Below are 13,909 nucleotides of genomic sequence, written 5' to 3' on the forward strand. Positions count from 1 at the left end.
TGATTGCTTCATGGAGACAAGATTTTTCAATCTAAAAGACAAATTTTGATTCTGATAACTGTCTTTGCTACCTTTTCAGAAGAAGATAGTGAATATGGCCACTTTGTTTTGGGGAGCTGGGGTGGGGGTGGGGGGGTACTGTGTGACAGTCCCCAGAGCCTCAGCATGACCAGCACAGGGAACGCCACCGAGGGAGGCACGAGCATGAGCTCTTGCTACTGGTACAACAGCCGCGCTGGAGAGGACAGTGCCCGGATGAGTACCCCCCCGGCCCACACTGGCACCCAGCGCCCGGCAGCCTGGGGACGCCTCAAGCCTGGGTTACTCTGCTCCCCCTGCAATGGCCTGAACAAACACATTCCTGAAGCCCCGCCTTCTCAACACAGGGTGGGCACACACCATGTATCAGAGTGAGGCGTGGCCACCCCGAGCCTCCTGTCCAGTACAAGAGCTCAGAGCAAACGATAACCACTACCCATTCATTCTCCACATGCCCTCTGATGAAAGGGCACCAAGGATTGTGGTTTTCATTTTACTGTCAAGCAAGGCTGGAAAATCCAAGGATGAAATGACTTAGTCAAGGTCCTAGATCAATTTAGTATTAGAGTTAAGAGAACACAGTTCAAACTGCGAAATCAGAAGTCAGGCACATAAAGATACTATCTTTAAAAGTAACACTGTTCATATGTCAGGAATGCTTGCCAGCACTCAATATTTCTGGCACCTCTGAGTCCAGAATAAGAAAAAATGTCTGGGTAGTGTTTTTGGAATGAGCCAAATGGTATTTGCTCAACACTTTGATAACAGTTCTTTGTTTCTCATAATAGGGCTTTCTTTAAAAAAAATTTTTTTTAATCCACCAGGTCGTTCCTAGCCTCAGAAGCATGACCAAACATTTCCTGAAGTGCGCCCACATCTTAAATGTCAAAGTTATTTGCAAATGCTCCGGTTTACTACTGGTTTGAAACTGGGGTTTCTTTCTCTTTTCTAGAACGCCTGGTGCCCAGACAGGAGGGCAGGTGGGCAGTGGTGTGCAGCAGCATGCCTGACCCCATGGAACATGCCTTCCAGGCAACTCCCGAGCCAGGAGTGGGAGACGCCACAGTGCTGTTTTTGGACAAGTTTTATTGCCATACTCCCAGACAACCTCACTTCTCTTTCACCGAAGATGGCCTCACCTGGGAATCTTCAAAAGAAACAACAACAAGGAGGACACAAATATATCCAAAGCAAATGTAAATTTTTCAAAGCCTGCAAATTATGCTGCCTTATTGATTGAAATCATGACCTAAACTCTTTCGGAGCTGAGCTAAGGACAAGCATTAGATTAAGCATCATAACGACCCTGCACTCTACACAGGAGGCATGCTTGCAACAGCTCAGACTGTTTTGCTGTCTTGTGGGTGAATTAGATACAAAAGCAAATATTGAAAACACTCATGGCCTACTCCTGACTAGCAATTCTCCCTCCTCACAAAGGACAACTGCCTTGTCACTGTCCTCCCCAAGAGCTGTGACCATTCCTCAGCAACAGTGTGGGTCACTTATATGCCAGTGAAAAGCAAAGATCAGCCTCTTCTGTCTTTCCACACTCAACTCAAGGGAGAGATTGTTCTTCTTTGCATTGCCTTTCTAACACTTTTTACTTTCTAGATAAGAGAAGCAGCAGGCAGGTCAGAGTGCCTTATGGAGCACCCAGAGCAAGTGGGTGCCCTGAGCTTCGCCGGCAAGCGGTGTTCCAGGAACTGGTGCGCTCGCCACTTCAGCTGCACGCAGGTGCTGGGAAAGCCGACTGCTTTTGCTGCTGTTCTCTTTATCAAGTTTGTCACAGCACATAGACAAGAAGTCTCCAACGCACATGTGATAAAGAATTAAAATCACAGAGAATGCAAACTTATCCATCAGTATTTAAAACCTGAAGTGGATGACTAAGGGACGATGGCCCTCCAAAAGCTGGAGCCAGCTGAGCTGGAGACGGGAAGGGCAAACTGCTTCACGGGCACCCTCCACTCTGGGGGAAGGATAAGCACCTCCCTTACACTACAGAATTGACAGAGGGCACCCAGCAGGAAGGACATGAGGGCGCCTGGCATCAGAGCTTGGGTGCGTCTCCTTGCTTCAGTCCCTGCTCTGCAGCTCAGCGAAAGCTTCTTGCCTATGTTCCCACCCCACGAATGCCCAGGACAGCAGGACCAAGGTGGGCTGCACACACAGCCCCCACACTGGGCACTTTAAAAGCCCTAGGACACCGGCTCTGCTATGCCAGGTTGTGCTTGTTGCTGTACCAAGCAGTGAGGAGTTAAATAGAAACTGATCCCAATACCCTCGTAGCAAGAGGACGAGGCTGTAAGAAGCCGTGATTTGGGGAAGTGCCTTCCTGCACTTTCCTCCAGCACTTGGTCTCCACCAGGATGACATATTTGACCCTCACCCCCAGAGCAGGGCCCTGGCTCTGGTTTACACCCAGAGACCCCCTGTGTTTCCTTTCTGTTTTGTGGTGTTCTAAGCACCCCAGGCGATGCTCAGGTAGATAACCAATGCTAAGAACTGCTGGGAAGAAAAGGGGGAACATTTCCATTTTATGAAATCATAGTAGGGGCAAATATAGCTTTTGCTCCATATAATTATTTTCATAGTTAAACCTGTCCAAAAGGCATCTACAGCCATACCCTAATTATTTTTTGCAATATAGATGTTTCTTAAAATTTTTAAATCCAATATATTTGAACTATAAAGTGTACTAAATAAGTTCATCAATTATAAGAACTTTATAGTATATTCTAACATAGACAATCACTTTTACAACATAAACTTTGACCTTATTTAACTAGGAAAATATAAGAATATTGGAAAATATTCCAATACAGAAGTATATAAAATAAAAAGCAAATACCTCCCTCACTCCCCCTCCCAAAATCACCTCCTTGAGGTAACCAGAGTTAAGTTTGGTTATTGTTCCAGCTTTTCTCTATGTGTGTATAAATTCACATACTCTAATCTACAAAACTGGATTTCTAAAAATTCAAATGTATCATGGCATTGCTGAGAATTTTAAAACACCTAAATAAATGGAGAGACAGTCCATGTTCGTGGATTAGAGCACTCAGTACTGATATGATGGCAATATCCCTCAAACTTATCTAAAGATTCAATGTAGTCTCAATCAAAATCCCACCAGGCATGTTGTAGAAATTGACAAGCTGACCCTAAAATGTAATGGAAATGCAATGGCCTAGTAAACAATCTTGAAAAAGAACAAAGTTGGCGGACTTAAATTTCCCAATTTTAAAACTTACCATGAAGCTCCAGTAATCAAGACAGTGTAGTAATGGCCTAAGGATAGGCATAGATCAATGGAATGCAATTCAGAGTCCAAAAATAAATCCTTGCATTTATAGTCAACTGATTTTTGACAAAGGTGCCAAAATTATGCAATGGGGAAAGAACTGTCTTTTCAACAAATGTTGCTGAGACAACTGGATAACCACATACAAAAGAATGAAACAGACTCCCACCTAACTCCATACATGACACTAACTCAATCAAAATAGATCAAAGGCCTAAATGTAAAAGTGAAAAAACACAAAACTTCTACAAGAAAACATAAGAGAAAATCTTTGCAACCCTGGGTTATATACAACACCAAAAGCATGCTCTATATAAGAAAAAAAATGCAAAATCACACTTCATCAAAATTAACAACTTTTTAGTTTCAAAAGACTCTATTAAGAAAACAAAATGGAGAGTTGCAGATTGGAAGAAAATATTTAAAAATCCTATGTCTAATGAAGGACTTGTAACAAAATATATTTAAAAAACTCTTATGTTCCACCAACAAGAAAACAACCGAATATAAAAATGGGGAAAAGTTCTGAAGTTCACCAAAGAAGATACATGAACGGCCAATAAGCCCATTAAGAGATGCTCAACATCATTAGTCGTCAAGGAAATCCAAGTCAAATCTGTAAGGAGACCCCACTTTACACCCACAAGAAAAGCTGTTATCAGACAACAGCAGTGTTGGTGTGGAAGTGGAGAAACTGGAATGCTCATACACTGCTGCTGGGAATGCAAAATGGTGAGCTACTCTAGGAAGACAGTCTGATAGTTTCTTAAAACATTAAACGCAAATTTACTCCACACCCCAGCAATTCCACACCTCTATATCTGGTCTAGAGAAATGAACTCCATGTCCACACAGACAGTGTGACATGACAAGTGTTTAGAGCAGCATTGCTCAAAAGAGCCAAAAAGTAGGAAGCCCAAATGTCCATCAACTGGGGAATGGAAAAGGAAGGAGCTGCTGATACATGGTATAACATGGATGAATTGCAAATACATTCTGCCAAGTACAAGAAGCCAGGCACAGATGATTAGACAGTGTATGATTCCATACATAGGAAAAGTCAGAAAAGGCAAATCTATAGTCAGAGGAAAGAGCAGGGATTGCCTGTGGGTTGGAATGGGAACTGTCTGCAAATAGACATAAGAATCTTTTTGGAAATGTTCTAAAACTAGACTGTGGTGATGACTACAAAACTCTAGAAATTTACTAAAACCACTAACTTTTATACTTAATGCAGGTAAAACTTACAGTACGTAAATTATCTCAATAAAGCTGTTTAGGCTGGGTGCCTTGGCTCCTGCCTGTAATCCCAGCACTTTGGGAGGCTGAGGCAGAACGATTGCTTGAGGCCAGGAGTTCAAGACCAGCCTGGGAAACAGAGCAAGACCCCATCTCTACAAAGCATTTTTAAAACTAGCTGGGCGTGGTGGTGTGCACCTGTGGTCCCAGCTACTTGTGGGGCTGAGGTGGGAGGATTGTTTGAGCCTGGGAGTTTGAGGCTGCAGTGAGCTGTGACCAGGCCACTGAACTTCAGCCTGGGTGACAGAGCTAGACCATGTCTCCATAAGAAAGGGAGGGGACGGGAGGGGAGGGAAGAAAGGAGGGGAGAAAGGAAGAGAGAGAGGAGGGAGGAGAGGAGAGGAAGGAAGGACAGACAGACGATTCCAGACCTATTATTCTAGAATCCACCTTTTCCATTTATATTGTGTACCTCTTTCCATGCCAGGATGAAAATTCCACCTGAACTGTTTTACAGCTACATGGCATTACTCTATATAGATGCTCCATAAATTATGTGGAACAGTGATGTTTCCTTTTTTATTATTATTACTGCAATGAATGTGGCAATAACTTCTTCATATAGGGATCTTTTTGACACTTTTGTTGAAGAAAATGCTATGGTGAGATTACATACAATACAAATTATAAACACCTATTTTATTATCTCGGGTTTATTTCAGCACGGCATAATACTGCCAAGAGATGCCCTGTGACAGTCTTCAGTCAACAAGAAACCTGGACATAAAGGGAGGCTGCTGTGCCCCGGACACTTGCCCCCAGTGTGAGAAGGGCTCCTGGTAGAAGCCGCGGCAGCCTGGGAGCCCTCAAGCTGGCTGCCATGAGCCAGCTGGAGAACCTGGGAGCATCCATCCACCAGCTGGGCCCCAAACACACCATTCAGTAAAGGAAGGTCCTTCTTATTTCACCACAGCCTCTAGAACCACTGGTCTGGGGAGGTGACAGCAGTCAGGCATGAACCAGACAAGAAGGTCACCAAGCCAGCTGATTTGGGAATGCTGGGGCAGGACACAGAGGACAGCAAGGGCCAAGGGACTCCACGCCTTGTCCGGCCACTGGGGATGAACGGCTGTCTAGGACTCCTTCTGTCCCACATAAGTGCATCAATGAAAGAAGGCACCCACCCTCTCTGCAGCTACACCCTCGTCACCGTGGCTTAGTGGCAATGGGGTCACGGGCCATGGACCCTAGAGCTGGGCAAGACCTGTAACCATCTGTCTAGAAGATGCTGATAAACCTCTCTGTTTTGATCCAAATAAGTCAAAGAGAGGCAAAGTGACTGGGCCAAGAGCAGCAGGCCATGTTAGCACCCACAGCCACGGTGGCCACATCCCCTGGTGTGCCGCCATCCCAGCCACACTCGATTTGATCGCAGGCTCAGACTCCACCATGAGCTTGGCGGGTCAGCAGAGTTATTCCTGGTGTTTAAAGACACAGCCTGCGGACTCTCATTATTTAGTCCTCTCATTCACTAATCTGTTCTATTCTCCATCCTAATCCCTCAACCCTGGTCTTCCAAGGTAAAGATTTCAGTGCATCTTTGACATGTCTGTATCCTCAGACAAGGGCCCTAACATATCAAAGGCACTTAGTGTTTGTTGCTTAGATATCTAAAACGACATTTTCTTCACTGGCCCTTAAGGCAGGCACAACAGCAAAAACCAACAGCCGTTCGACTTCCGTGAGGCAAGCCCGGGTTTTAGAAATACTAGGGTAGAGAGGCGGCCCTGGAAGCCATGAAAGAATAAAGAGAAAAAGAAGAAACTTATCACCAAGGAGCAAAGACTTGGCCAGATGTCTGCCAAAATAGCAGGGTGAGACAAATCGATGGGAGGACAGTTAATTCCCTAATAGGCGTTTTAAGTGCACTTGTAAACGGCCTCTTGTTTGTGAAGGGTCTGGAACAGGACCAAAACCCACAAACTCACTAGGATCTCCAAGCAGGGGAATTCCAAACTAATGCAAAAAGCCTTGTTCAAACACAGAAGTGCTCTACCTAAAAATAGTTCTAATTACTTTTTAAGACAGGTTTTCAAAATATTGGTTTAATTTTACACTGTTTATTTAAAATTGGTAATAGTTACCCTAATCGATTTTTAACAATGAACATTTTTTTAAAACCACACTGGACGGCTCAACTGTTCCTTTAACGAGCTTCCAAATAGGCCTACTGAGGAGCCAGCACCCCCCAAATACTGCAGACACGACAGGCGCCTCCAACCTCTACGCATAGACAGGCCTCCCCCAACTCTGGGCCCCTGCAGCAGGCGTGCTGCCCCGCTGGCATGAGTGCAGGTGCGCCTGCATTAACACATGAAACAAGCAGGTTACACATCAGTTCATGTATATGATCTCCTGCTTCTACAGAAATAAAAAGAGCTGCCCCGATACAAGTATACAGCCGCACAGTCCACTAATGAGGACAGCCCAGACTGTGGGACTCGCCATCCATCTCATAACTGCCTTGGGGGCCACATTACACACAAACACAGATTCCAGAAACCTTTAGACACCGAAAAAACGTGTGCCATAGGCCCAAGCAATTAGGATATTACAAATGATCAGGAAATGGCAGGCGTGCTGTACCATCTGAATAGCGTTTGATGATTTTTTAAAAACATTTTGTTTATCCAAAATACTAATTTTCATATCAATTTAACCTCCACAGACAACACTTAGCTGCAATCTGTTTCTCAGACCAACCCATAGAGCATTAAGAATTAATGTGATCCAAGCAACTGGCGAATTCCAAAAGCATCATGAAGCTTAAGATCACTTCAAGCCAGAGCCCACACTTGTTTCACAGCCCTCACTTTTCCGGTCCTTGCCCTCTAGAGCACTTCTCAATGCAACAAAATCCAACCCGAGACCTTGCTTTAAATTAAAAGACCTCACTAATGAGAAAACAAAGACTGGGCTTGGCGCGGTGGCTCACACCTGTTATCCCAGCACTCTGGGAGGCCAAGGCAGGCGGAACACCTGAGGTCAGGAGTTCGAGACCAGCCTGGCCAACATGGGGAAACCCTGTCTCTACTAAAAATACAAAAATTAGCCAGGCACGGTGGTGGGTACCTGTAATCCCAGCTACTAGGGAGGCTGAGGCAGGAGAATCGCTTGAACCCAGGGGGCAGGAGTTGCAGTGAGCCAAGGTTGTGCCACCGCACTCCAGCCTGGGCAACAAGGGCGAAACTCCATCTCAAAAAAGAAAAGAAAGAAAGAAAGAAAAAGAAAAGAAAGAAAACAGAGACTGATTACAAATTTCAACTTCCTAAATTTTATTTAACCTCACTTTGCTGAAAATACACTAAGAATGGCCAAAAATTGCACATATAAGGTAGAAAGAAGAAAAAGCAAAGTGAGTCAAGGCCATAGAACACTCTAAAATCAGGGGTCCATGTGTTTCTCTTTCCAAGCAACGTCACCCTAAGTTAAATGCCATGAATCCCAGAACCACACTGCTCACTTACTGAGCCATGTCTTGGGTCAGAAAGAACACAAGGCCAACAAGTCCAGACAAGGCAACAGAAAAAGGAGATGCAGCACACGAAGATACGAACTGGGAGGAAAGGAGAAGAAAAAGAAGTCCTGGCCCAAAGGCAGGGCAGGCAAGGCTGCGCGAACATGCCTGGTGTGGTCAGACACATCTTTGAGGACCCTTTTCTCGTCAAAATTTCAGACCTGAAGGGACTACTTCTGGAAGCCAAAGCCACCTACACCATTTGAAGTTATTTTAACCACGATCATACAACATTCCAAAATTACCACCTTAAAACTCTCAAATATATAATACATATATTACATAATTATAACTAAACCTTTGATTGGCTCTAAGGAAACACTCATTTCTTTTGGATCAATGCTCAGGTTCTCTGCTTTCAGACCAGCAGCCTAGACGAGAGCTGGGCATTACTGGAGAACTTAGTCTTTTTTCCAGCTGATGCTTTTGGACACAGTCACACTGCTGATGTGATTCTTACATCTGACTTCCAGCAAAGCCCTAAAAACTAGTACACCTAAGATTAACTTACATGATCAATGCCTCCCATTCAAAAAAGTTCTCTTCATTCATGGGGCCTGTAGGGTGAGAAAAAATTTCACAACATTTTAACTTTGAAGGAACTTTGGCAATTAAAAGTAAATTATAAGGAAGTTAACTTTGGTACCTTACCTGCTACAATTCCTTCCGGAGGATTCAGTGTTAATTCTATAAAATTAATAAGTAAAACCATTACCAAACAGAATAAATGTTACATTGTCATTTTAACAAAACACCTTTACAAAATATGTAAGCCTATAAACCATAGAATATGCATATTAACAAGTGAAAATTCTGTTTGCCCAAAGTGAATACCTAGTACAATAACGGTTCTGATAACAACTACACAAAGTTTTTTTTTTTTGTTTTTTTTTTGAGACAGAATCTCACTCTATCACCCAGGCTGAAGTGCAGTGGTGTGATCTCAGCTCACTGCAAGCTCCGCCTCCCAGGTTCATGCCATTCTCCTGCCTCAGCCTCCCAAGTAGCTGGGACTACAGGCGCCCACCACCACGCCCAGCTAATTTTTTGTATTTTTAGTAGAGACGGGGTTTCACCATATTAGCCAGGATGGTCTAGATCTCCTGACTTTGTGATCCGCCAGCCTCGGCCTCCCAAAGTGCTGGGATTACAGGCATGAGCCACCGCGCCGGCCCAAATAGTTCTTTATACCAACAAAACATAGACTTTTCTTTTTCTTTTTCTTTTTACAAATGCAAAAGCAAACATAAGGGGTAAACTGTCTTTCCAAACTGTTCCTGCTGGTTACTTTGTTGCTTAGTTTTGAGACAGGGTCTCACTCTGGTTGCCTAGGCTGGAGTCCAGTGGGCAACCAGAGTGAGACTGGGGAAATTAATACAACAGTAAGCAAACATACAGAAAAAAAAAAAAAAATCAATGAAACCAAAAGGTGGTTCTTTGAAGAGACAGAAAATTAATCCTTGCCAAATAAATATAAGGTATAAGGACTGAAAAAGAAATGAAACTCATTATTCACAGATGCTATGTCCATATACACAGGAAAGCCCAAAAGAATCTAAAGATAATTAGTAAAAGTGAGTTTGGCACAGTTGCCGAATATCAGGCATATATATATCTTTCTAAAAGATATATAAAAATGCAAACAATCAAGAATAGCCAAGACACTATCTTTAAAAAGAATAAACAGAGGGCCAGGCGCGGTGGCTCATGCCTGTAATCCCAGCGCTTTGGGAGGCCGAGGCGGGTGGATCACCTCAGGTCAGGAGTTCGAGACCAGCCTGGCCAACATGGCGAAATCCCATCTCTACTAAAAACAGAAAAATTAGCCGGGCATGGTGGCATGCACCTGTAGTCCCAGCTACTTGGGAGGCTGAGGCAGGAGAATCACTTGAACCCGGGAGGTGGAGGTTGCAGTGAGCCGAGATCATGCCACTGCACTCCAGCCTGGGTGACAGAGCAAGACTCTGTCTCAAAAAAAAAAAAAAAAAGAATAAACAGAAAGCTTCATCTATGAGTTACCAAGCCTGCCTTACAGAGCTATGGAAATTAAGGCAACGTAGCACTGGCTCAAAGTTAAATTGAGCAATGGGGCAGAAGAGAGAGCCCAGAAGCATACCTGTGCCAACACAGACCCTGACTCGAGGGAACACAGAGCTATGGCCCAGAGGCAAAGGGCAGTCTTTTCCATGAATGATGCTCATCTCTAAGACAAAAAAAAATCAAACTTTCTCCACCTCACACCACATATAAAAATCAAAATAGGTAAGAAGAAAAATGGAGGCAGAGTGAAAAGAGCCACTGTCAGAGTCAACACGGATGATGCTGTGGTCCAAACGCTTGCGTCCCCCCAAAATTCCTATGTTGAATCCTAATGTATGTGGTATTGGGAGGTGGGACCTTTGGGAGGAGATTAGGTCAGGAGGGCAGAACTCTCATGAATGGAGTTAGTGCCTTTATAAGAAGAAACGAGAGATTTGCCTCTGGCCATGTAAGGGCACAAGGAGAAGACAGTCATCTGCAAACCAGGAAGACAGCCCTCACCGGACTTCCCAGCCTCCAGAATTGGGAGCAATAAATGTTTGTTGTTTAAGCTCCCTGGTCTTTGGTATTTTTTTACAGCAGCCTGAACTGACTAAAACAGATGGCAAATAAGCACATGAGAAAATGCTCAACATTGTGAATCATAAGGGTAATGCAAATTAAAACCACAATAAGATACAGCTCAATAGCTTCAGCATTATCAATATCTTTAGTCACAAAAGAATGGCCAAAATTAAAGACTTAAACTGCTGGCAAGTTTAGCAAGTAGATCTCTCATGCACCACTGATGGGAATGCAAAATGGTTTGGTTACCCTTTGGGAAAGAAGTTTGACCATTTCTACTAAAATTAAATATATATTGACTCTAAGACCCAGCAATTCTACTGGGTCTTATGTTGCCATAGACTTTTGTGTGAATGTTCATAGTAGCTAAATTCGTAATAGCCCCAAACTGGAAACAACCCAAATGTCCATTGATATGGTTTGGCTTTGTGTCCCCACCCAAATTTCATCTTGAATTGTAATCTCCAGGTGTTGAGGGAGGAACCTAGTGGGAGGTGACTGGATCATGGGGGCAATTTCCTCCCTGCTGTTCTCATGACAGTGAGTTCTCATGAGATCTGGTGGTTTTATAAGTGTTCAAAAGTTCCTCCTTCACTCTTCTGTCTTTCTTGCCACCTTGTGAAGAAGGTGCTTGCTTCCCCTTCGGCTTCTGTCATGATAAGTTTCCTGAGGCCTCCCTAGCCATGTGGAACTGTGAGTCAATTAAACCTCTTTCCTTTATAAATTATCCAGTCTCAGGGAAGTTCTTATAGGAGTGTGAAAACAGATGAATACAGTAAATTGGTACCAGGGGTACTGCTATAAAGATAACCTGAAAATGTGGAAGCAACTTCGGAACTGGGTAGCAGGCAGAGGTTGGAACAGTTTGGAGGGCTTAGAAGAAGGAAGATGTAGGAAAGTCTGGAACTTCCTAGAGACTTGCTGAATGCTTTTGACCAAAATGCTGATAGTGACATGGACAATGAAGCCCAGGCTGAGGTGGTCTGAAAAAGAGATGAGGAACTTCTTGGGAACTGGAGCAAAGGTCACTCTTGCTATGTTTCAACAAAGAGAATGGTGAGATTTTGCCCCTGCCCTAGAGATCTGTGGAACTTTGAACTTGAGAAAGATGATCTGAAATTGGAACTTGTGTTTAAAAGGAAAGCAGGGAATAAAAGTATGAAAACTTCGCAGCATGACGGTGCAATAAAAAAGAAAAATCCATTTTCTGGAGAGAAATTCAAATAAATAACAAGGAGCCAAATATTAATCGCCAAGACAATGGGGTAAATGTCTCCAGAGCATGTCAGAGATCTTGGCAGCAGCCCCTCCCATCACAAGCAGGGAGGCCTAGGAGGGAAAAATGGTTTTGTGGGCCAGGCCCAGCCCCGCTGCTACTCTGTGCAGCCTTGGTGCTTGGTGCCCTGTGTCCCAGCTGTTCCAGCTCCAGCCATGGCTAAAAAGCGCCAAGGTACAGCTCAGGCTGTTGCTTCAGAGAGTACAAACCCCAAGCCTTGGCAGCTTCCACGTGGTGTTGGGCCTGTGGGTGCAAAGAATTCAATAACTGACGTTTGGGAACCTTCACCTACATTTCAGAGGATGTATGGAAACGCCTGGATGTCCAGACAGAAATCTGCTGCAGGGGCAGGGCCCTCATGGAGAACATCTGCTAGGGCATTGCAGAAGGGAAATGTGGGGTTGGAGCTCCCAGAGTCCCCACTGGGGCACTGCCTAGTGGAGCTGTGAGAAGAGGACAACCATCCTCCAGACCCCAGAACGGTAGATCCACCAAGAGCTTTGCACTGTGCACCTAGAAAAGCCGAAGACACTCAATGCCCACCATGAAAGTAGCTGAAGGGGGTGGGTGTGGGAGGGCTGTACCCTACAAAGCCACAGGGGCAGAGCTGCCCAAGACCATGAAAGCCACTCCCTGTATCAGTGTGCCCTGGATGTGAGACACGGGGTCACAAAGGAGACCATTTTGAGCTTTAAGATTTAATGACTGCCCAGCCGGATTTCGGACTTGCATGGGGGCCTGTAGCCCTTTGTTTTGGCCAATTTCTTCCATTGGTAATGGGAGTATTTATCCAATGCCTGTATTTCCATTGTATCTTGAAAGTAACTAACTTGCTTTTGATTTTACAGGCTGCTAGGCAGAGGGGACTTACCTTGTCACAGATGAGACTTTGGACTTGGACTTTTGAGTTAATGACGAAATGAGTTAAGACTTTGGGGGCCTTGCTGGGAAGGCATGATTTGTTTTGAAATGGAATGGTTTTGAAAGGAACATGAGATTTGGGAGGGGTAGGGGGAGAAATGACATGGTTTGGCTTTGTGTCCCTACCCGAATCTCACCTTGACTTGTAATCCCCAAAGTGTTGAGCGAGGAACCTGGTAGGAGGTGATTGGATCATGGGGGCAGTTTCCCTCATGCTGTTCTTGTGATAGCGAGTTCTCAGGAGATCTGATGGTTCTATAAGTGTGTGGCAAGTTCTTCCTTGGCTTGCTCTTCTCTCTCCTACCGCCTTGAGAAGAGGTCTGTTTCCCCTTCTGCCATGACTATAAGTTTCCTGAGGCCTCACCAGTTATGCAGAACTGTGAGTCAACTAAACCTCTTTCCTTTATAATTACCGAGTCTCAGGTAGTATCTTTATGGCAGTATAAGAACGGACTAATGTATCGATTAACCGTTTAATGAACCCACAACCTTGAGTAGAACAAGGCCTACCCAAGGAAAAATTATTTCACTCAAAATACCACTAACACCTGCTGAGAAGCCCTGATCGAGGAAACAGAGGTCCTGAAGAGACCTAAGTGCTGTCACAAGGGTGTGCTGACACCCGGCAGTGAGAGCAGGCAGAGTGGCAAGGAGGGGCCAGCAAGGCAGGCCAAAGGCAAGTGCTGGCCCCAAGGGCCAAGTGCATTAAACATTTCAGAGGTGGGTGGGAACTGAATGTGAATGAGGTCAAGTACCAAGCCGACTAAGACCTTGTATTTCACAAGACACACCCTGATGTTCTCCCTTTGTGTCTCTTCATGTGGAGTAGATCAGGAGAAATAACCACAGAACCTAATTTGCTAGGCTTCCTACACCCAGTCATCTAAAATCTAGTCCCACTCTTGTGTCTCAAGCCAAACCGCCTAATTATAAGAAAAAAATAACA

At 44.4% G+C, this 13,909-nt stretch overlaps 1 protein-coding gene across 2 annotated transcripts in view; it reads right to left on the reverse strand.

The window, feature by feature from the left end:
* The window catches only part of UBE2G2 (ubiquitin conjugating enzyme E2 G2), a 35,382-nt gene that overhangs the window by 10,229 nt on the left and 11,244 nt on the right, over nt 1–13,909 (reverse strand). For both annotated transcript variants that reach the window (XM_003823824.5, XM_008977537.5), the window contains 2 exons: nt 8,814–8,849; nt 8,674–8,719 (listed from right to left, as the gene is read on the reverse strand). In XM_003823824.5, coding sequence (XP_003823872.1) covers nt 8,674–8,719; nt 8,814–8,849 — 82 coding nt within the window. The remainder of the gene's footprint in view (nt 1–8,673; nt 8,720–8,813; nt 8,850–13,909) is intronic.

Source organism: Pan paniscus, chromosome 22 (genome assembly GCF_029289425.2).
Source record: "Pan paniscus chromosome 22, NHGRI_mPanPan1-v2.0_pri, whole genome shotgun sequence".
In the NCBI taxonomy this organism is placed as follows: Eukaryota; Metazoa; Chordata; class Mammalia; order Primates; family Hominidae; genus Pan; species Pan paniscus.